Source organism: Equus asinus, chromosome 24, assembly GCF_041296235.1.
Source record: "Equus asinus isolate D_3611 breed Donkey chromosome 24, EquAss-T2T_v2, whole genome shotgun sequence".
In the NCBI taxonomy this organism is placed as follows: domain Eukaryota; kingdom Metazoa; phylum Chordata; class Mammalia; order Perissodactyla; family Equidae; genus Equus; species Equus asinus.
In genome coordinates this window covers 23,563,338-23,585,338 of record NC_091813.1, presented here as the reverse complement: position 1 = coordinate 23,585,338, position 22,001 = coordinate 23,563,338, and the positions used below count along the sequence as shown (strand labels likewise).

The 22,001-nt window shown below is 37.5% G+C and overlaps 1 protein-coding gene across 4 annotated transcripts in view; it reads right to left on the bottom strand.

The window, feature by feature from the left end:
• Nucleotides 1-22,001, bottom strand: part of CYB5R4 (cytochrome b5 reductase 4) — a 90,311-nt gene that overhangs the window by 6,560 nt on the left and 61,750 nt on the right. For 3 of the 4 annotated variants that reach the window (XM_070496204.1, XM_014838070.3, XM_044757238.2), the window contains 4 exons: nt 13,626-13,766; nt 11,894-12,046; nt 8,720-8,870; nt 8,327-8,413 (listed from right to left, as the gene is read on the bottom strand). In XM_070496204.1, coding sequence (XP_070352305.1) covers nt 8,327-8,413; nt 8,720-8,870; nt 11,894-12,046; nt 13,626-13,766 — 532 coding nt within the window. The remainder of the gene's footprint in view (nt 1-8,326; nt 8,414-8,719; nt 8,871-11,893; nt 12,047-13,625; nt 13,767-22,001) is intronic. The other variant, XM_070496205.1, reaches the window with a different exon arrangement.

Sequence of the window (22,001 nt, the reverse complement as noted above, 5' to 3'; positions counted from 1 at the left end):
GGATCCAGAATTAATATGAGAAAGAAGAGCATCCAACCAAGTCTCATGTCACCACACACCATTTCTTCCCGCAGCTTTGTAATCTGTTAAGTGAACTGCCAGTGAAGAATCACAGTCATTTCAAAGTTCTATATTGTACCTGCTCCCTTTGCTCCATTTTAGCAAACACAATTAATTTTTACCATTTTCAGTAGCATCAGATCAAATGCATTTCTACATTTTCCCATGAGTAACTGAGATTTTCTCAAGAGTAGCAGGAATTAATTATACATTACTCTCAATCTTAAGAAAAAGTTAAAGTGTTTCTCTTGTGAGGTGGCCTGGGGAGCCAAACACCAGAACAGGAACAAGACGTGGCTAGCACAGCTGCCCTCACGTCACTGTGCGCAGCTGGGTTAACATTCCCAAGAGCTGAGGAGCCAGCGCAGGCACGTGGGCCAACTCAGAGTACCAGTCGGGGGCCAGAGAACCAGCCCAGCTCTCACCCAGACCCCGCTCTCTAGGTCTTATTGTCCATTTGTGGAACAAGGTGGGAAAACTACATAACCTCTTACAATTCTAATATTCTGATTTTATATTAAAAAATCCTGTAGAATGTTTTATTTCTTACCTTCAAGGTTCCCATTTAGTTTTGGCAGCAATACTAACCCACCCTATACAAAACTGCCTCCCCAAATACTTTCTTTCACTAATTTATTTTTCCTTCCTAGCACTTAAGATAGTTTTAGATAATTCTGGAATGTGATATTTGTTTACTGTAAGGGTGGGGTCCTTGTCTCTCTTGTTCAATACCGTATCAGGCCTGGCTCGAGATAAGTGTGCTAAAAATACCTGTTAAGTGAATAAAGGAATTTATTTACAAAGAAGCCATACTAGCTAAAAATAAAAATTTCACTTAGAAGAACAAAGCTATATGCTGGCACCTATGAAATCACACATAAAATGTACGTGAATCCATAAGCACATTTTTCTGGAAAGAAGGTCCATAACCTTTCATCAGATTACCAAAGGGGATCTAAAAGCAGCTGCAGAACCACTACTTGAAGAAATTTCCAATTTTATGTAGACAGTTGGATAAAAGATAGAAACGGTCTTGTTAAATTGAAAATAAACGTCTCCTCTGCCTCTATGTCCACAAGTCTACCACTGGAATAAAACCACTAAGATATAAGAGGCAATACTGGCATCCCTGTCATCTGTAAAAATTCATAGTTTTCCTAATGAGATGCTTTAAAAAAAGCCTAATCAGTGGCATGCTTTCTGCAGGAATCTAGCAAAGGGTGAAACATAACTTGAGATCCTTACATACAAGGTATAAACTTCTCATGATTGTATTTATTCACAAGGTGGTCCCTGGGGTATGCCTTCTGGGCACTCAATGGAAAAAGCAGGCAGGAGGCATGGATGCAATTTTTAAGGATATTGTAAAGGCTGCTATCCTGCTTATCTCCTTCTTCACAGGACTAGAAAAGAGCTTAAACTGGAGGAGGGGCAATCCAGCGAAGACTCAAGAATACTTTAATGAAGGATTTCTTATACCATATCAAGATATAGATGGTTGCTGTGGAAACTTCTCTTCTAGATTTTTCTGAATGAATCCCAACTTACTGTCTGAAACAGTTACAGCTTTGAGGCATTATGGTGCATGCTGGTAAACGTCCTGAAATTCCTTTCTGCTCTATGATTTCAAAAGTGCCAGAAAGAACTAGAACTCTTGAAAAGGTTACCTGAAAATAAATTTAGATAATCCATAAAGTGCAAAGCAACATAAAAAACAAGAAGGAGAAAGAGACAGAGAGAATAGGCCTGCTTCTGATGAATGCCTGTGTGGAAGTAAATAAGTTTGTCCAAAAAAATTATGTAAAGCAGACTGATAACGATCTGAGATTTAAAAATCTGGAAATACAGATGTATTCATTCAGTCTAAATCAGAGCCTGCACTCACCCAACTTATTCCCTCCTCCTCCAGCCCATGAGCCTCTAACACCCACCTCCTCCGTAGTTCCTGCCCCTGCCCCCTCCCTTCCCATTTTCACTGCCACACCTCCAGGTCAGGTCCCTATACCTCTTGTCTAAAATACTGCTCTAAAACCTTAGCCCGAAGCTATCTGACATCATTGCTATATTCGTTCTCCTTAAAAGTCCCAATCCAGTCTGGCAACTCTTTGCTTAAAAAGCTTCCGTGTTCCTCACTGCTCACAGAACAGTATTTCAGAGCATTTGGGGCCCCAGTTTTTCCTGGTTTCTCTAGCTAAAGAAAATACTAGAAAACAGCAGGAAAACTTGTTGTTTGCTCGTGGGAAAAATAGCGCACAAGATAAACAGCTAGGGGTTAAAATTTGATAAAATATACATATTATGGGAACATTTCTCAAAATGAAATCTGATGCAACGCTCGTGTTCTTCCAGATGTTAGTGGCATTCCATGAAAAAGCTAACCTATCAAGTAAATTTAGGACTACTGGGTTAAAAAAGTTAAGCAGATTTCTTTAGAATTTCTCAAAGGCTTGAATATGCTAAGTTCAGAGTAAAATTTCAAGAAGGTAATATGGTGCACACTGTTTCTCAAACTTCTTTAATCATAGAACCCTTTGGGGAGAAACACATGAACATTTCAAGGAACATATTTCAAGAAACACGCCGTTTGAGGAACATCTGGGAGGAACAGCGAGTGGTATAAGGGTCCAGATTAGGGGCCCATATATCTGAGTGCATCACAGGCTGGGGAAAAAGAATGGGTTTGGGCATATTCTTCAATGTACTTATGCTTCTAGAATACTGGCTTTTGCTACCTTAAATGGGACTAATACAGTGCTAGTCCCAATACTGACACCAGAGTACAAAAACATGGTCATTATCTACAGAGCCCATCAGTAACAAAGGGAAATGAGCTGCCGAATATTGCTGGGACTTCCCATCTCCATCTAGGACATATTTATTTAATATATGCATTACACTCAAGGTGTTTCATCACCTGATTTTAGCCTACCCTATTTCTCCAACTGTAAAAAAGAGGATGAGAAGTGATGACCACTAAGATTCCTTCTAATATGGATATAAAATTTAATGGTTTTATTTTCACAAAGTTATTTCACATTGTTCTCCTTCATGCACTATATTTATTTCAACAAAAACAAAACTGGACTCTGCTCTTTTGCTAAAACAGTCAACAAACTGGCCCTCAGATCTTTTTACTCATAAAATCCTACTACCCAAATTTCTTTTCCTGTTCAGAGAAATGCTGTTTCCCAAAGCCCAGCTCAAAAGCCCCTTCTTCCATGAAGTTCTGATATCCCCACCCTTACACAAATAGAATCCTCTTTCCTCTCCCTAGACTTCAACAGCGCGTGATTCGTTCCTCTCAAGGCACAGACTTCAGGCCCCTGCTCTACTTCAGAACTTCTCCCCAGGGGGTAGTCGTACTCATTCTTTATCTCTTCTCAGCGTTAAGCAGATTCTGCAAACTGTGAGCTCACAGATGCCTGAAGTGCTGCACACGTCTGCTGGTGCCCATAACTGGTGTCTAATTCCTTCCCCATTCTTTGCGCCCACTCCCTTGCTGCTTGGAATCCTTTTATTTTTCTCTTCCCCTTGTGCCCCAACCATTAACCTCATCCTTTCTAGGAGAAAAATAACGACACTAACAATTTTAAGTGTGCTGGAACAATGTTCTGTGCTGATATTTTGCCTTTCTAGAGGGTGTTTGTCAAAATGCACCAACAGCCTTGGTACACTGTGACTTAGCGATTCTTCTGATGAATTTTTATCCTGTACAGTTAGAGAGGTACAGAACCACTTGTAATCACTATGTCAAGCAGCAGGGGATTGGTTAAGTAAATTATGGCATGCTTACACGACTGAATACAACACAGCTATTAAAAATCACAGTACTGTGCAGGTTTTCCCAGCTGGCACTACTAACATTTTGGGCTGGATAATTCTTTTTTGTGGGGCTGTCCTGTGTACTTCAGGATGTTAGCAGCATTCCTGGCCTCTGTCAACTAGGCGCCCTCAGTTATGATGATAAAAAATGTCTGCAGATGTAAATATCCCCTGCAGTGGGGTGGGGGGACGGGGTGTAGGGACAAAATCACTCCAGGTTGAGAACCACTGGTTTAAAGTATTCTATATGTAGAATACATACAATACACTACACAGAAAATGCAGTTATAAAAAGTATAGTCAATATGACTACCTACATTATCTAAAAAATACAAAACAAAAACATGCATATAAATATGTGTGTGTGAGAGAGAGAGAGAGAGAATGGAAAGATAGCATGGTGGGATTATTGGAGGGTTTCTTCCCTTATAGTTTTTCTATGTAAATATGTATTAATTTTATAAACGGGGGAAAAATCAGAAAATCAACAAGTTCCACTATTTATACAAAGAGATGTGCTACTAGCTTTACTAAAATAAGGTTATTTTCTCCAAAAATAACTGCTTTGAAAGGGAAGGAAAATACTTGTTATATTTACATATTACAAAATGTTGTCCTGAAGTCAGCCTCCTCAAAACTAGTTCTGCAAAGGCAGAGAATTCACAGAGCCAGGGCATTCTACTGACGGAAGGAGATGGACCCATGTGAAGACTGAGTCAACTAAGCTTCATAACACTGCTCAGTAATTAAGAGAGAGAGAAGTGAAATTTAATTTGGATTCCAGTTTACATAGTAATTAGCTATATCTGCTACTGTACATATTTGCCTTGTGTTTTCTCTCATTTTTCTTAAGAAAAATAAATGTGAGAGATTTTGCTAGATTTGGAATGTTGTGAATTGAGTCCTAACTATTGGCGTTAACAGTCAAGTTATAACATATTTGGATAAAATTAAAGTAAGCTAACTTTTTTCTGTTCAAATTTCATACTTAGTGACATGAAAACTAAATTGAAATAGAAATATCTCAAAAAAAGTACTCATGGTATACCTATTTTTTGCAATTCTATTAAGTTTAGCAATGTGGGTAAGAGATACATTCCCTGGATTGCCTGAGAAAATAAGCCAACACAACACCCTGTTCACTGTTGTACCCCTGTATACAGGCACACGGTAGAAACTCACGTGTATTTCATGAATGAATGAGTGTTACAAATATGCTAATTTGGGGCTATGCATCTACATATACTATCTCATTGACCCTTGTACCCAAACAATTCTATGACATGCGTATTGATGTCCCTGTTCTACAGGTAGAAAAACTGAGACTCAGTCAGATCAAGTAACTTGCCCAAGGTCACAAGGTTAACAAGGTTCCGTTATACAATGACATGTCTAAGAATTTCATTTGCTAATGATATTATCTAGATAAATTCTGAGGACAAGCATAGCATGCTTGCTGAAAATGAAAACATTAGATCACATACCAGCCTCAGTACCCGGCCTTTCTATCCCTCCATGTTCCACGAAGGATTGAGTGGAAAGCTGAGAGCTAACTCTACAGAGAGTAGGGTATTTCATTTGTTTTAACTACAAAATTTAAGAGAATTTTTTTTATATACTCACAATAATAATTTGACCAGGGAGTTGTGCTCAGCTGTCACATTTTGTCATCAGAAAGTTTATTACTAAAACTGAAAGTGATATAGGAGAGTCAAGATGTAGGAAAGAGTGATTTAATACATAAGAAAGTGCCCTTAAGCGCTAACTAAAATACAGATGTGACTGACTAAAATTACCTTATATTAAATCTGAACTTTTACCTTCCTTTTACCTATGGGACTCAACAACCAACAGTACCACAAAACCCATCAACCAGCCTCTGAGGCTGGGTTTCTCCTATATCTGCAAAAAGCCTCAGAATAGGGTAAACTTCTCATAAATATTCCAAAGTCGTCTACATAAGCATGGCGTTTTTGTTTTCAAGTGAGGGCCTGACCAGGAGTCTCGAGGGAGCATAAATTATACAATGCTTGAAGTCAGGGCCAACAGAGCCTCAAAAAGGAGAGCCTGTCTGCGGAAAGAGGAAGGAGACCCGTCTGCGGAAAGAGGAAGGAGACAGGTCAGAGTCAAGAGAGAGGGAGCACAGGAGCAAGAAGGTGAGAACAAGAAGAAAAAGAGAAGAAGCGGAAGAGGGCAGCTACCTGCAGGCCAGAGGTCGGAACGCTCTCACTTCTCTCAGCCAGCGGGAGTGTACCACTCACCTCGTGAGTGCTGTTAGAGCCTGTCATCCAGAAGGGGAAAAAACGGGCCCTTCCTCCTCCTCAATACTCCAGCCTACGCAATTCCACCAACCCAAATTACGTAGACCAAAACAGAACAAAACAAAACAAAACAAAACACACAATTGACTTTGTTAACAGACACTTTATGTTCAGAGGCAGTCAACACATTCCTTTTTACCAATTAGTTTTTAAATCAAGTTTAACTCCTATTAATAGCCTAAAAGTACAATGTCTGTTCATTAAAATAATAGTAAATGGATTTTTCTTGTACAAGGGAACTATCTCAAAGAATACATTGGGCAAAAAACTGGCAGAGGGGCCAGCCCGGTGGCACAGCGGTTAAGTGTGCACGCAGTAGCCCGGGGTTCACTGGTTCAGATCCCGGGTGCAGACATGACACTGCTTGGCAAGCCATGCTGTGGTAGGCGTCCCACATATAAAGTGGAGGAAGACGGGCATGGATGTTAGCTCAGGGCTGGTCTTCCTCAGCAAAAAGAAGAGGATTGGCAGCAGTTAGCTCAGGGCTAATCTTCCTCAAAACAAAAAACAAAAAACAAAAAACTGCCAGAAATACTTTTTTAAAAAACCTAGCTAAAAAAGCCTAGCTATGCTGTTTAAATTCTTTTAAATGTTTGTTTAGGAAACCAGGGGCTCACACAGTCAATACATAAATGAAATGCATGTACACAGAAGTCCTCTAGAACCACAATTCAAGTATCTGAGGTAGGGCTTCACAGTTCCCAAAGCAGTTACACTGTCTCCAATCCTCACAACAGCCTCACGAGTGAGGAGGAAAGAAGTTATTATTTTATTTTGAAGATAAAGAGACAGGCCCACAAAGCTAAGTAATTTTTGAATAAAGTTTCAAGCTAGTGGAAAGTAGGATGAAAACCAGAATTTAGGTCTTTAGGCTTTTTGATAAATGCTGTTTCCAATTCTCCACTTTGAAAATAGTGAAAAACACGCTTGAAAACTTAGGAATTTGTATTTCTTTAAATCATGCTCTAAACTGCCATACAACTAGCTAAATAAAGTATTCTTAGGTTTATGTTTCAAGTATGTAAGAAGACTAAATACTTCAAGGATAAATAAGTTCAGCTCATCCTTAATTTGTGAAAGTCATTTACAAAAACAGAAAGAGGAGGAGGATGGGAGACAAAAGGGAGAAAAAAACTAGAAGAGACCACACCACTACCGTATTAAGGGTATTCAGAAAATATTCAGAAGAACTCCGAGTCCTTGGGACAGCTGAGTTTCTGAGGTCTTTAACTTTTAAAAGGCGTAGACCTTTATCCATACCATACTATCATGGACATAAATATTTACTTCAGATATTTTGTGTGACTTATGAAGTTCTGAATTTCTTAGAAATTGTTTCTGATGATTATATAAATGCTTTAGAAAGTATGACAGCTTGTCTAATTCACTATTCTAAAAAATTCAGTTAGATTTTCCTACTGCTTTCAGATGTCTCTAGGGGAGATGGGGCATTCGCCTGTTTAAAATATCTTCTTATTTCAGTGGACTGTGCAGGGGCTCTTTTTTCAATGAGACAAATTTCCATTTTGCTCTCCTTGCTGCCTCATTCCACCACTGAGTTCAGCCTGACTTGAACTTTTACACCAGCATTTCCCAGTGTGTGTTCTGGAATCACTGCTGATGCTGCTGTCAATAAGTGTTAATGTAAGCAAACAAAAATGAAGAGAATTTGGCAAACAATGCATAAGGAACCCCCTCCTGAAAAGTCGCAATGGACATTAGCATATTAAAGGCTCTAAGAAATCCTGTAGTAAAGGAAATGTTGAATTTTGCTTAATCCATCTCACCAAATTTATTTGATCTGTCTCCATTATAACAAGAAATCTTGAATTACCAAGCCACAGTGGATCATTTTCCATGAAACTCAACTTAGTATAAATAACATAAACATAAAGCCCAGTATATATTTTATGGATACACATATGATGTCACATTGATCTTGTCAAACTGCATTTCTTTGGGGGAGGGTTATTAATATTATTTACAATTAGAGAATTATTGATTAGTTCATATTTTTCTTTGAAGGAGCTTCCTGGTCAATTAAAAACTCCTATCAAAGGAGATAAGGTCTAGATTAACTACACATGTAAGAATATAAACATAGGGCTAATACAATTCAATACCTTTTATCTTTAAAAGTTAATTCCTCCAATTGGCTTCTCCAAATTATATCATCCTCTGTTTTATTGAAGAACATCAGCTTCACTTTCCTTAAAAGAAAAAACAACAACTTAAAAAGAACAATTTCAATTACCTTTAAAATATGCACGAAAGGAAAAGTCAAAAAGTGCACCAGCATGAATGTTTTTTAGTGCCAATTAGGTAACCAAAAGCATCAAAAACAAAAGAATCAAGTTAATAAAACAGCTAGGACTGGAGGAGGCAGAATAAGAAATGATGAATGAGGGGATGAAAACACGTCTATTAAGATCTACTCAGTATTTAATTAATTTAGAATACCTTATACTAATCTAACCACTTCACAAAGAGTAGTAATTAAAGATAAAATTACATACCTGAGACTGGGTATATTAGTCAAAGCGTAATTCAGTAGTTTAACCATCGGGGTGAAGCCTGTTCCAGCAGCCAATAAAAAGAGATCTTCTAATTCTTGGAACTGGGATGTTTTAAAATTGCCCTCAGGATTGCTTACGAAAACAAAATCTCCTAAACAATGAAATATAAACTAAATCAGAAAAAAAAATCAAGAAAACTGAGAAGGTTAACCTAGCTAAATTTAGAACACTGGTGAGTAACAGGATGAAAGCACAACTTTCAGACTACATCTCAGTCTTTAAGGTATGAAGGAGTTTTAGGAACACTCCTTAGGCCCCCAAGTATGTCTGGATCATATCATTACAATCAAATTAATAATGCAGTTTTATTAGACTCATTTCCCAACATTATTTTCCCAAACCATCTGGAGTCTCTAATTTATAAACTACTGCCAAGTATTTAAACATAAATTATCAATAATGTATTGATTGCTAAACTAAATTATAAGCACCTCAAAAGTAAAGTCCATTTATATGTGTCTCGTAAGGTTCAGGGTGGAGAACATATAGTCACTACTTACATATTGATTCTTAACCATAGTAATACGACTAGTAGAACAAAAGTGAAATGGAAATGTATTCTAAAATCTCAGGTTAGTAAATGTGCTACCTTCGCCTCCATCAAATCTTTTAGAACATCTATCAATTAGAACAAGAGCTATTCTGAATTTAATTCCTATAAAAACAAAGCAAGATCAGAAACTGTACTTGGAGCATGCTACTTCCCAATCTAGAATCAAAACAGTTGAGAAAGTCATTTTCTGCAATGCAGTTGACGGAACCACTATGTACCACTCATATACGAGAGAATGGCCTTTAGGACATTTCAAAAATTTTCAGTGTAATTCAAAAAATAAAAATAAAGCTGTCCATATTTTAAAAACAACTTCAAATACTCTGGTTTATTTTTAAATGCTTGCATGCTCTGAATTTTTCCTTTCTTGTCCATAGCAGGATAGTAAGAATCTTGCAGTAATTGATGAATTAAGTATTAGAAAGCAACAGAAGCTTCTTGTTAGAGTTTGAAAGGGACCATAAGATCAGAATATCCTCAGGAAAAAGTCAGCTGGTTGTTTACTAAAGAAGCTTCAAAGAATGATATTAATTTGGTAACTTTTGTCCACAGCCCAGTCCTTCCAATGTCATAAAAGTGACTAGACTCAGGCAAGGTACCTGATGCTAATCAAATTCACACAAGAAGAAAATAACGCATGCCAGAACAGCAACTGATTTACAGCTGGGCCATCTGCATCCAGTGACCTGAACATTACAGCCCCATGCAGGGCATCTCATTCTCAGTTAGAGAACATTTGGAAGGCCAAAAAAATCATATAAAAGTTAGGCGGTGAACAAGGAATTGAAACAAAGAAGCCGATACTGTTCTAGAGTAGATCATTTGGGCCATGATGAGGCTTCATGAGTTATCACTACCATGCCAGGTACAACCCCCTAAGTTACACAAGTATTTGTGCCATGGCTAGCTCCCCTGGATGAAGTTGAAAAAACACTATCTTCTTTAGGTTTTCCTTTTCCATGCTCTAGGCCGACTCTCCACCCTGCTCCGTCCACACAATCTCTATAACCAGGTTATAACAGTATTGGTTACATTTCCACTCACTATACTACAATCACGTGTCAGTCCATCAAAGATGACAGTCACCTTCACTAGATTTGTGGGTATTTCAAAATTCTTAAGGTTCATATTTTTTTTTTAAATTACATTCTTTTTTTTTTTTTTTTTTTAAAGATTTTATTTTTTTTTTCCTTTTTCTCCCCAAAGCCCCCCGGTACATAGTTGTATATTCTTCGTTGTGGGTCCTTCCAGTTGTGGCATGTGGGATGCTGCCTCAGCGTGGTCTGATGAGCAGTGCCATGTCCACGCCCAGGATTCGAACCAACGAAACACTGGGCCGCCTGCAGCGGAGTGCGCGAACTTAACCACTCAGCCACGGGGCCAGCCCCATTAAGGTTCATATTTATATTCAATATTTTGGTTTATGTAACCAAAGATGACTAACCATATCCATTCTGTACAGATTGCTAAGCCAACCTTTCAGAAAGCAAAAAATTTTCTTTATTTCCAAATTTTAGCAATCTTCTTCGATGTTACCTTGATGTCACTGCTAATACTGACTTAGAAAGGAGAAGAGCACTTTTACTGTTAGGCAAAAGGCAGTGGAAAGTTGAAGACACACAAAAAGGAGTAGAAACAGGAAAAGGGTCTCTAAATCTTAATGGATCTCATTATAGTCCTTTTATTAATTCTTTCAAAGTACATTTACTGAGAGCCTATTATGTGCCAGCTGCCATGCTAGGTGCAGGAAATCCAAGAACAAATTCAAGACTTATAAAGAAGGAATATTACTTATTCTTATCCTAGAGGTATGAGCAAAGTGTTAGTTTTGGGGGGTTCAGAGGAGGAGGGAGCTTCATAATGAAAGTGATGTTTTGTTTGGGTCTTTAAAAAAAGGTACTTGACAGGTAGAGAAAGAGTTGATGGGCATCCTATGGGAGGCAACTGCATGTACCTATGAATGAGGATGAAAACTTGTGGACCTTTGAGTAGCACAAGTATTTTGTACAGCAAGAGATGAAGCTGGAACGATCGTGAAAGTCTTTGTAGGCATGCAGAGGACTTAATCAGTTGGGTAACGGAGACCCATCAGAGCTTTCAAAGCTGTAGAGCAACACAATTAAATCCACCCTCAGGGCAGTTTGGAAAGAGAACTGGAAAATGCAGATAAATAGAAGGAGGAAGATACCAGTTAGAGGCCAAGAGAGAAATGATGAAGGCTTGATCTAAGACAGTGGTAAAGGGATAGAAAAGAAAAATTAAACCTTCCCTAGGAGGTGGACTCAATAGAACTTAGTGCCGACTGGATTAGGAGGGAGAAAATGGGAAGACTCAGGGATGACATGCCTCCGGACTGGGTCAAGAATGAACAGTGGTGGGGCAAATAATAAAGATGAGGAATATGGGAGTAAGGATAGGTTTGGTGGGACAAACAGAATATGACTTTGGGTGTAGACATGTTTAGTTTAAGATATTTGATAGAATCCCACAAGGAGATAACCAGAACATAGACTAACAGGTGATCCCATCTAGAACATAATGACGTTAAAAAAAATACTAACCAATCTGAAGATGATCAAGTTCTGGTGTGAAGAGTCCAGCAGGATAGATTTTGATCAAAAAGTAGATGTATTTATTGTTGGGAAGAGCTGGTTCCTTGAACTCTGAGAGCAAGGAATCAGATACAGGTGTATATGGCTTCACAATTTCAGTATCTAGAAAAAGTCATGATAAAGAAATTCAGTTCTAAAAATCTAAAAAGCTCTGAATGCAGATGAAATATATAAATTTTATGATGCTATCAGGATATATTTAAAACTGTACATCTAACATGTATATAATTCTAACTAGATGTTCTATATGCATATAGTACAAGTATATATACCCAAATCCTATGTGTGCTGAAACAATTTTAACCAATCAATACTTTGCCCATAATACAATCTTTTTTTATTAAGTATGGCATAAGGTGATAGGGATTTATGTCAATAAACTCAGACAACCATCTATTTCATCAACATATAAACTTTGTAATGGACTACAACAAAAATGGCATCAAAAGTTTGCATAGAGATGTAAGAAGGTACTTACATAATAATTTTAATTATACACCAGATTTTTAACAATGGTTACTGATAGCCAATGGGATCATTTGGGTGTGAGAAAGGGAAGAATTTCACTTTTTACTTTATATATTTTGAATTGTTTTCATATATTATATATTACTTTGGTAAGTGAAGGAAAAGAATGTTGATCCAATTACTTCTAAGAATATAATATTAATTAATTAAGTAAATATTAACAAATATATTAATAATAAATAAGTATTTAAATATATTCATATATTAATTATATACTATATAACATAATACTATTAAATATAAAACAAGAAAACATTAATTAATAATTAATAAAAATTCATATTATAGTTCAGGTAGCCATATTCTAAAGAAAGAAGAGCCACCACACATTTGAAAGACCAAAATTTTATACATGGCTCCTTGACATACACAAAATTAATCTCTCTCTAAATTATAGTATATTGACAATAACTGCACTGGGGAAGATATCAGCTATTGAATGATAACCTGGCGTAAGTGATGATGAAGAGAAAAACTTTAATAGTGCCAACACAATATACTATATCCACCAAATCCTGGCTGGTAGTCTGTTAGACTGATTGCTGGGAATACTATGACTGACATGAGAATGTTACCTTTTGCAGCTTCAAAAGGCCAAGAAAATGCTGGACATAAATAAGGGTATTTAAAACAGGTAAAAGAGGTCCTTTTAGGATGAAAATGAGGAAAAAAGAATTCACAGAGTAAGGAATATCTTTATAGAGCTTCTTATATTGGTGGCATATATAAAGAAATCATTTACAATCATCCACCCATTTTGAATTTTATAAATTCAACTTCATAAATTAGACAATCATAATTGGGTCCTAAGAAATGCTAGTATGTGTTTCTAGTAGTTGTCCTTACGAAGGACCGTTTGTACACTCCTTCACATCTTTCCTATAGGGCTTTGTTAGTAATAAACTAAAATGCTGGTGGAACCATCTCTCCAGCTTGTGGCAATTTCTTTGTTCCATACAATAATATGGCACGGCTATAGCTCCAACGTGCAGGAACGCTGCATCCACAAACCTAGAATCTGGCTATCACTAAATCTAGCTGCCCAGAAACATTTATTAATAACCTCAATGGTTGCTTCCTAAAGAGATTAGCACTCACTGTAAACTGCTTATAAACAATCAAAATGTTTCCCTGAAGCCTCTATTTACCTTACCTGTAACAGTTAGCTTGAGGTAAACGTGTTGCCCAATTGGCACCTGCAGATGAGTGCTTGGCGGCAGCATGAAGCAGAAAAGCCTCGTATCATGAGTAACATCCTCCTTGGAAATTAACTGGCACTGTCTGTAGAACAAACCTAGGGAGTGATTCATTTTCTCTTATTGATGAATAAGTTAAATAAGAAGTAATACTGGACCCACTAAGTGAAAGCAGACTCAGCTTTTGCTCTAGTGAGCTCGAATTTCACTAAAATATCCATACATTTTCAAAATTCATCAGTATTTTGAAAATCTTAATTTTTTTCATTTTATTTACTGATATTATCTATGTTCTAAAACCTGTAAATACTTCCATAATTTGAAAAATGAACTTCATAAAATGAGTGTTATTTCCTCATGTCTGTTATTCTAGCATTTTGAAACCATTACATTCTAAGAAATTAAACCAATTTCTTTCTTCTTAAATTCACTGTTTTGATAATTCCATCTTTGGAGCCTTATATTAACAGCTATATAATTAAGTTATAGATGTGAAAAATATTTGATAACCAAAAAATCTACATTCTAAAGTCTTTTCTTATAGAATAGAGAAGTACTGAAACTCAAGTATTTACAGTTTAACAATATTAGCACTATTAAATAATTTTTAAAATACTTATTTGATAAACACAGGAAAAGTCTACATTCATATGCCTACGTTTGTGTATATGTATTATAGAATACAACTGTCAAAAAATGATTAAAACGAACAATCAACTTTTATGTTTAAGGGTGCAAGTTTGATTATCTGGAAAACAATAAATTAAGTGAAAAACTAAAAATGCCACGTTTGTGGTACTATATACGAGCATACCAGCTGTGGTACTAACAGCATACCCGAGTAGACTGATGATATTAGTTTCATTATTTCTTCTCTTTTATAAAACAGCATTTACAGAGGTGTAAAGGAATCAACACTAATAAAGCATTTCTTATCCTAATTATTCTCTCTCTTTTTTTTTTTGCCTAGAAATATTTAAGTAGATACAGAAAGATTTATTCCAGATCTTAGGACCTGAAGGCCAAACATCCAATAATCAATGGTTAGTGGAAAACTGAAATTCACATATAATCCTAAGAAATCATTTTGGCCACAGTTTGATCCAATTTCTCTTCTTTCCAAGTCTCTTTTGGCCCCCAAAGACCCTGGTCACTAAATCTTTCCACCTGCTTCCATGGTAGCTCAGTACACACATAAGTTTAGAGTGCATCATGGCACACCAAAACCAAGGGGCATCATTCAAATCACCTCATTCTAGAGCCAGGACATAGCTTGGACCAGATTACAGCTAAGGGTACCACCCTAAAGTTATCCTGGAAGACCTAATCCAGTACTAGACTGACAAAGATCAAAGGATATATGCTCACCCACAAGGAGAAATGAAGATTCAAATGATCTCCTTATTCCTTCCTTTCTGGGACCCAGAGTAAGAATACAACCAGAGACTCACATACTATATGTCTAAACATTTAAAAGTTATAAAATAGATGAATGTCTGTTAAATAAAAGATGTTCTATGCTGTACCTTGAAATATACCTTCATAATGTCCTAGAAGGTTAGGTACAAATTCAGGATTTTTGAATTCCTTCAAGTTTCACATAGGAAAATGGCAGAGAAATGAGAGCTGCACCCCCAGTGACTGGCTATGGCCTGCCCCCTACTCTTCCCACCCCAGCTCTGCCTGAAACTGAGTAGAGCCTTATGTGGGTGTGGGCACACCAGCCCACATGTTCAAGATCATCCACTTGCTCTCCCCATCGACAGCCTTGGCCACTCTCTGTATACAAGTGAATTTGGGGCCATCTGGGCAGAGAATCCTGGAGTTTCAGATTTCTGGAGTGCAATATTGAAGGCAAGAGGGTGAACTCCAGGTGGACATTTGCTGGCCCTGTACATTCCTCTTCCTGTGGCAGGGGTGTGGCTGGAGGAGAATCATTGTGGAGTTCTCCAAGTGTGAGTCTAGGGCAGGTGCCCATGTTACCCATAGTGCTTTCTTGCCATCAAAGGCAGTGTTTGCCCTTCTGATAACTTTACTGCTGGATCAAAAGGTTCATCTTCAGATTTGACAATCTCAACTCTAGCATTTGCCAGAAAGGATTTGCTAGAGTAATATGTATCTTTTCAATTATACTTAAAACAAGGAAACCCGTGTTACAGTGACTTATTGACTTTCCTTTTAGAGAGTTAACACAATATTTTTGCTATTTAACACCAGAGACATAATTTCAACATCTTACGTATAAAAGTTGCCATAATTTCAAAAAACATTCTGGAGAGTGACATCACCAACATGGCAAAGTGAGCTGTTCCCTTTATCTCTCTCACTTCGAGCTCAGTTAACTGGACATTCATTGACCAATGGAGGACACCACACAGCACAATAGGATGCCTGAGAGACCCACACAGTTTTACATCTGAAGGTGGATAAACAGGGCCCCCAGGAAGTGGTGGAGATAGATGACCACTCCCTTACCCTTCCCTGGCAGTCCTGTGCACATCTGCAAACACTTTCCCAGCCAGTGGGAGTGCCCACCATGGTGCTGCAGTCTCAACAAGTGGCCCCAGCTCGGATCCCAAGAAGAAGCTCTGTCCACCAAGCACAGCAGCTGGCACAACCATCAGAAGAGGCAGCGGCAGAACTGTGCACATGTGAATACTTTCGCAGCCAGCAGGGGTGCCCATAGGGCCCCTGCAAGCCCACAAGTGGGAACATGCCTCAGTACAACTGTAAAGAGGTGGCGGCAGCCCTGAGCCCAAGTGTGAATGCTTTCCTGGCCAGCGGGAGCACCCCACTGTGCCACTGTGGTCCAACAAATGGCCATGGCTTGGAATCCATGAAGCCCTGCACACCAAGCATAGCAGACGGCATGACTGTAAGAAGAGGAAGTGGCAGATATGCAAATATGCGGAAATGCTCTCCCAGCTGGCAGAAGCACCCCCCATACCTGCACAATTTCCAGCATATAGGGTGCATTCAGAGACACAGCTCCTGCTTCCCTCCAGCAGTAGCAGGTGGAATCTGCAACCTGATACTACTACACATGTGCCAGGAAATTGATTAGTTCATCAAATAACATGAGAAACTACAGTAACAATTCACAGCAGAAGGAAAATGACAAGTCTTCAGAAACCAATCCTGAAGTCACAGAAATTTACAATCTAAATGACAGAGAATTCAAAATAGCTGTCATAAACAAACTCAATGAGCTAAAAGAAAACTCAGACAGTTCAATGAGCTCAGGAATGAAATTAATGTGAAGAAGGAATACTTCACCAAAGACATTGAAAGTATTAAAAAAGCACCAAGCAGGAATTCTGGATATGAAGAACACAATTAATGAGATAAAAAATAATCTAGAATCCTTATAAAACAGAGGTGACATTATGGGGGAAAGGATTAGTGATTTAGAGGATAAAAATGCTTCAGGCGGAGAAGGAGGAGAGTAAATTACGGTTTTAAAAAAAATGAAGGAATTCTTCAAGAAATAGCCAACTCAATTGGAAAAATAACATATGGATTATTGGTATTCCAGAAGGAGAAATGAGGGAGAAAGGAGCAGAGAGCTTGTTCAAAGAAATGATAGCTGAGAATATCCCAAACCTGGGAAAGGATCTGGACTTACAACTACATTAAGCCAATAGAGCTCCTAATTACGTCAATGCAGAAAGACCTTCTTCAAGGCATATAATATTAAAACTGTCAAAAGTCAATGACAAAGAAAAAATATTACAAGCAGCAAGGCAGAAGAAAATAACCTACCAAGGAACCTATATCAGGCTTTCAGCGGATTTCTTGGCAGAAACCTTACAGGATAGGAGAGATTGGAATGATATATGCAAAATACTGAAAGACAAATACTTTCAGCCAAGAATACTCTATCTAGCAAAACTATCCTTCACATATGATGGTGAACTAAAAGCTTTCCCAGATAAACAAAAGTTGAAGGAGTTAACTGCCAGTAGACCTCCCCTACAAGAAATGATCAAGGATGCCCTCATACCAGAAACAAAAAGGGAAAGGTCTACAAAGCTTTCAGCAAGGAGATAAACAGACAAAATCAGAAAACTGCAGTTCTCTTTCAGAACAGGGTAGCAAATAAGTAATTATAACTTAAAAGATAAATGGAAGGAGGGGCGAGCCTGGTGGCATAGTGGTTAACTTTGCACACCCTTCTTTGGCAGCCTAGGTTTTGCAGGTTTGGATCCTGGGCACAGATCTACACACAATTCATCAAAGCCATGCTGTGATAGTGTCCCACATACAAAACAGAGGAAGACTGGAATAGATGTTAGCTCAGTAACAATCTTCCTCAGGGAAAAAGAGGAAGGCTGCCAACAGACGTTAGCTCAGGGCCAATCTTCCTCATCCAAAAAAAAGATAAATGGAAGGAAAGCATTAAAAGTAACTATAAACACTTCAACTCAGTCACAAACTAACACCACAAAACAGAATAATTTGTGACAACAATAGTTCAGAAGGGGAAGAGGACAGGGGTGGAACCTGCTTCAGCTAATGGAGCTAAGAGGCTATCAAAAAATAGACTATCTCAGCTATGAGAGCTTTTATACAAACCTCACGGTAACCAAAAACAAAAAAAATCAGAGCAGAGACACAATTCATAAATAAATAGAAAACTGAGAAAACCATCACAAAACCAACAAACTGAAATGGCAGTCAGAAATACATTAAGGAAGAGAATAAATGGAAATACAGAGCACCCAGAAAACAAGAGAAAAGGTGGTAGTATTAAGCCCTCATATATCAATAAATACTCTAAACGTAAATGGGTTGAATTCTCCAATCAAAAGACAAAGAGTAGCTGGATGGATTAAAAAACAAGCAACAATATGCTGCCTGCAGGAAGCACATCTCAGCTCTACAGACAAACACAGGCTCAGAGTAAAGGGATGGATGAAAATATTCCAAGAAAATGACAAACAAAAGAAAGCAGTTGTTTCAGTATTTATATCAGACAAAGCCGAACTTCAAGATAAAAAAGACAATGAGAGACACAGAGGGGTATTATATAATGATAAAAGGGACTTTCCACCTAAAGGACATAACACTTAGGATTATATATGCACCAAACACAGGACAACCAAAGTACATAAAGCAACTATTAACAGACCTACAGGGAGAAATTAACAGCAACACAATAATATTACGGGACCTCAACACCCCACTTACATCAACAGATAGATCGATCAGACAGAAAGTGAACAAGGAAATAGTGGATTTAAATGAAACACTTGATCAGATGGACTTAATAGAGAGCACTCCATCCAAAAACAGCAGAATACACATTCTTCTCAAGTGCACATGGAACATTCTCAAAGATAGACTATATCTTGGGAAACAAGGCAAGCCTCAATAAATTTAAGAAGATTGAAATCAAGCATCTTTTCCAACCACAATGCTATGAAACTAGAAATTAGCTACAAGAAAAAAGCTAGGAAAGGCACAAATATGTGGAGTCTAAACAACATGCTAGTGAACAACCATTGGATCAATGAAGAAATCAAAAGAGAAATTTAAAAATACCTGGAGACAAATGAAAATGAAAACACAACATATCAGCTCTTATGGCATGAAGCAAAAGTAGTTATAAGAGGGAAATTCATAGCAATACAGGCCCATCTCAACAAACAAGAAAATTTTCAAATAAGTAATCTTAACGCCTAAAAGGACTAGAAAAATAAGAACAAACAAAGCCCAAAGTCAGAAGGAGAGAAATAACAAAAATAAGAGCAGAAATATATGAAATAGAGACTAAAAAAAAATAGTAGAAAGGGTGAATGAAACTAAGAGCTGCTTCTTTGAGAAGATAAACAAAATTGAGAAACCTTTAACCAAACTAAGAAAAAGAGAGAGAAGCCTGAAATAAATAAAATTAGAAATGACAGAGGAGAAATTACAATGCACACCATGGAAATATAAAGGGTTATAAAAGAGGGGCCAGCCCGGTAGTGCAGCGGTTAAGTGTGCATGTTCTGCTTCTCAGTGGCCCGGGGTTTGCTGGTTCGGATCCCAGGTGTGGACATGGCACCGCTTGGCAGGCCATGCCGTGGTAGGCATCCCACATATAAAGTAGAGAAAGATGGGCACGGATGTTAGCTCAGGGCCAGACTTCCTCAGCAAAAAAAAAAAAGAGGAGGACAGGCAGCAGTTAGCTCAGGGCTAATCTTCCTCAAAAAAAAAAAGGGGGGGGTTACAAAAGAATACTATGAAAAACTATATGCCCACAACCTGAAAAACCTAGAAGAAATAGATAAATTCTTATACTCATACAACCTCCTAAAACTGAATCAAGAAGAAATAAAGAATCTGAATAGATCAAACACAAGTAAAAAGATTGAACAGTAATTAAAAACTTTTCAGAAAACAAAAGTCCAGGACCAGATGGCTTCTCCAGAGAAGTCTACCAATCATACAAAGAAGAGTTAATAGCTATCCTTCCTAAACTATTCCAAAAAATTGAAGAAGACAGAACGCTTTGTCACACATTCTATGAGGCCAATATTACCCTGATACCAAAAGGAGGCAAGGACAGCACAAAGAAGGAAAATAACAGGCCAATATTACTGATGAACAAAGATACAAAAATACTCAACAAAATATTGGCAAACCAAACACAGTAATACATTAAAAGGATCATAACCTATGATCAAGTGTGATTTATACCCAGGACACAGGGATGGTTCAACATCTGCAAATCAATCAAGGTGATATGCCACATTAACAAAATGAGAAATAAAAATGACATTATTATCTCAATAGATGCAGAGAAAGCATTTGGCAAGATCCAACATCCATTTACAATAAAAACTCTCAATAAAATGGGTATAAAAGTAAAGTGCCTCAATATAATACAGGCCGTATATGACAAACCCACAGCCAACATCATACTTAATGGTGAAGAACTGAAAGCCATCCCTGGGAGAACAGGAACAAGACAAGGGTGCTCACTCTCACCACTCCTATTCAACATAGTACTGGAGGTTTTGGCCAGAGCAATTAAGCAAGAGAAAGAAGTAAAAGGAATCCAAACTGGAAAGGAAGAAATGAAACTCTCACTGTTTGCTGATGACATGATTCTATATATATAAAAGCCTAAACAATCCACTAGAAAACTATTAGAAATAATGAACAACCACAGCAAAGTTGCAGGGTAGAAAATCAACTTAGAAAAATCAGTTACTTTTCTATACACTAATAACAAACTAGCAGAAAGAGAAGTCAAGAATACAATTCCATTCAGAATCTCAACAAAAAGAATAAAATATCTAGGAATAAATTTAATCAAGGAGGTGAAAACCATAAAACATTGTTGAAAGAAATCACAAAAGACAAAGATATTCCATGTTCAGGAATTTGAAGAATAAACATAGTTAAAAATGAACATATTACCTAAAGCAATCTACAGATTCCATGCAATCCCAATAGGAATCCCAATGACATTCTTCATGGAAATAGAACAAAGAATCCTAAAAGTTATATGGGGCAACAAAAGACCTTGAATAGCCAAAGCAATCCTGAGAAAAAAGAACAGCCTTCAGGCATCATAATCCCCGACTTCAAAATATACTATAAAGCTATAGTAATCAAAACAGCATGGTACTGGCACAAAGACAGACACACAGATCAACAGAACAGAATTGAAAGCCCAGAAATAAAATCACACATCTATGGACAGTTAATCTTCGACAAAGGAGCCAAGAAGAATACAATGAAGAAAGGAAAGTCTCTTTAATAAATGATGCTGGGAAAACTGGACAGCCACACACACAAGAATGAAAATGGACCATTATCTTGCACCATACAGAAAAATCAACTCAAAATGGATTAATGACTTGAATGTAAGACCTGAAACCATAAAATTCCTGGAAGAAAATATAGGCAGCACACTCTCTGACATTGGTCTTAGCAACATCTTTTCAAAAACCATGTCTACTCAGGCAAGGGGAATAAAAGAAAAAATAAACAAATGGGACTACATCAGACTAAAAAGCTTCTGCAAGGCAAAGGAAACCATAAACAAACCAAAAAGATGACCCACCAACTGGGAGAAAATATTTGCAAATCATATATCTAACAAAGGGTTAATTTCCAAAATATATAAAGAACTCATACAAGTCAACAACCTAAAAACAAACCACCCAATCAAAGAATGGGCAGAGGATATGAACAGACATTTTTTTCCAAAGAAGATATACAGATGGCCAATAGGCACATGAAAAGATGTTCAGCATCACTAATTATTATGGATATGCAAATCAAAACTACAATGAGATATCCCCTTACACCTGTCAGATGGCTATAATTACCAAGAT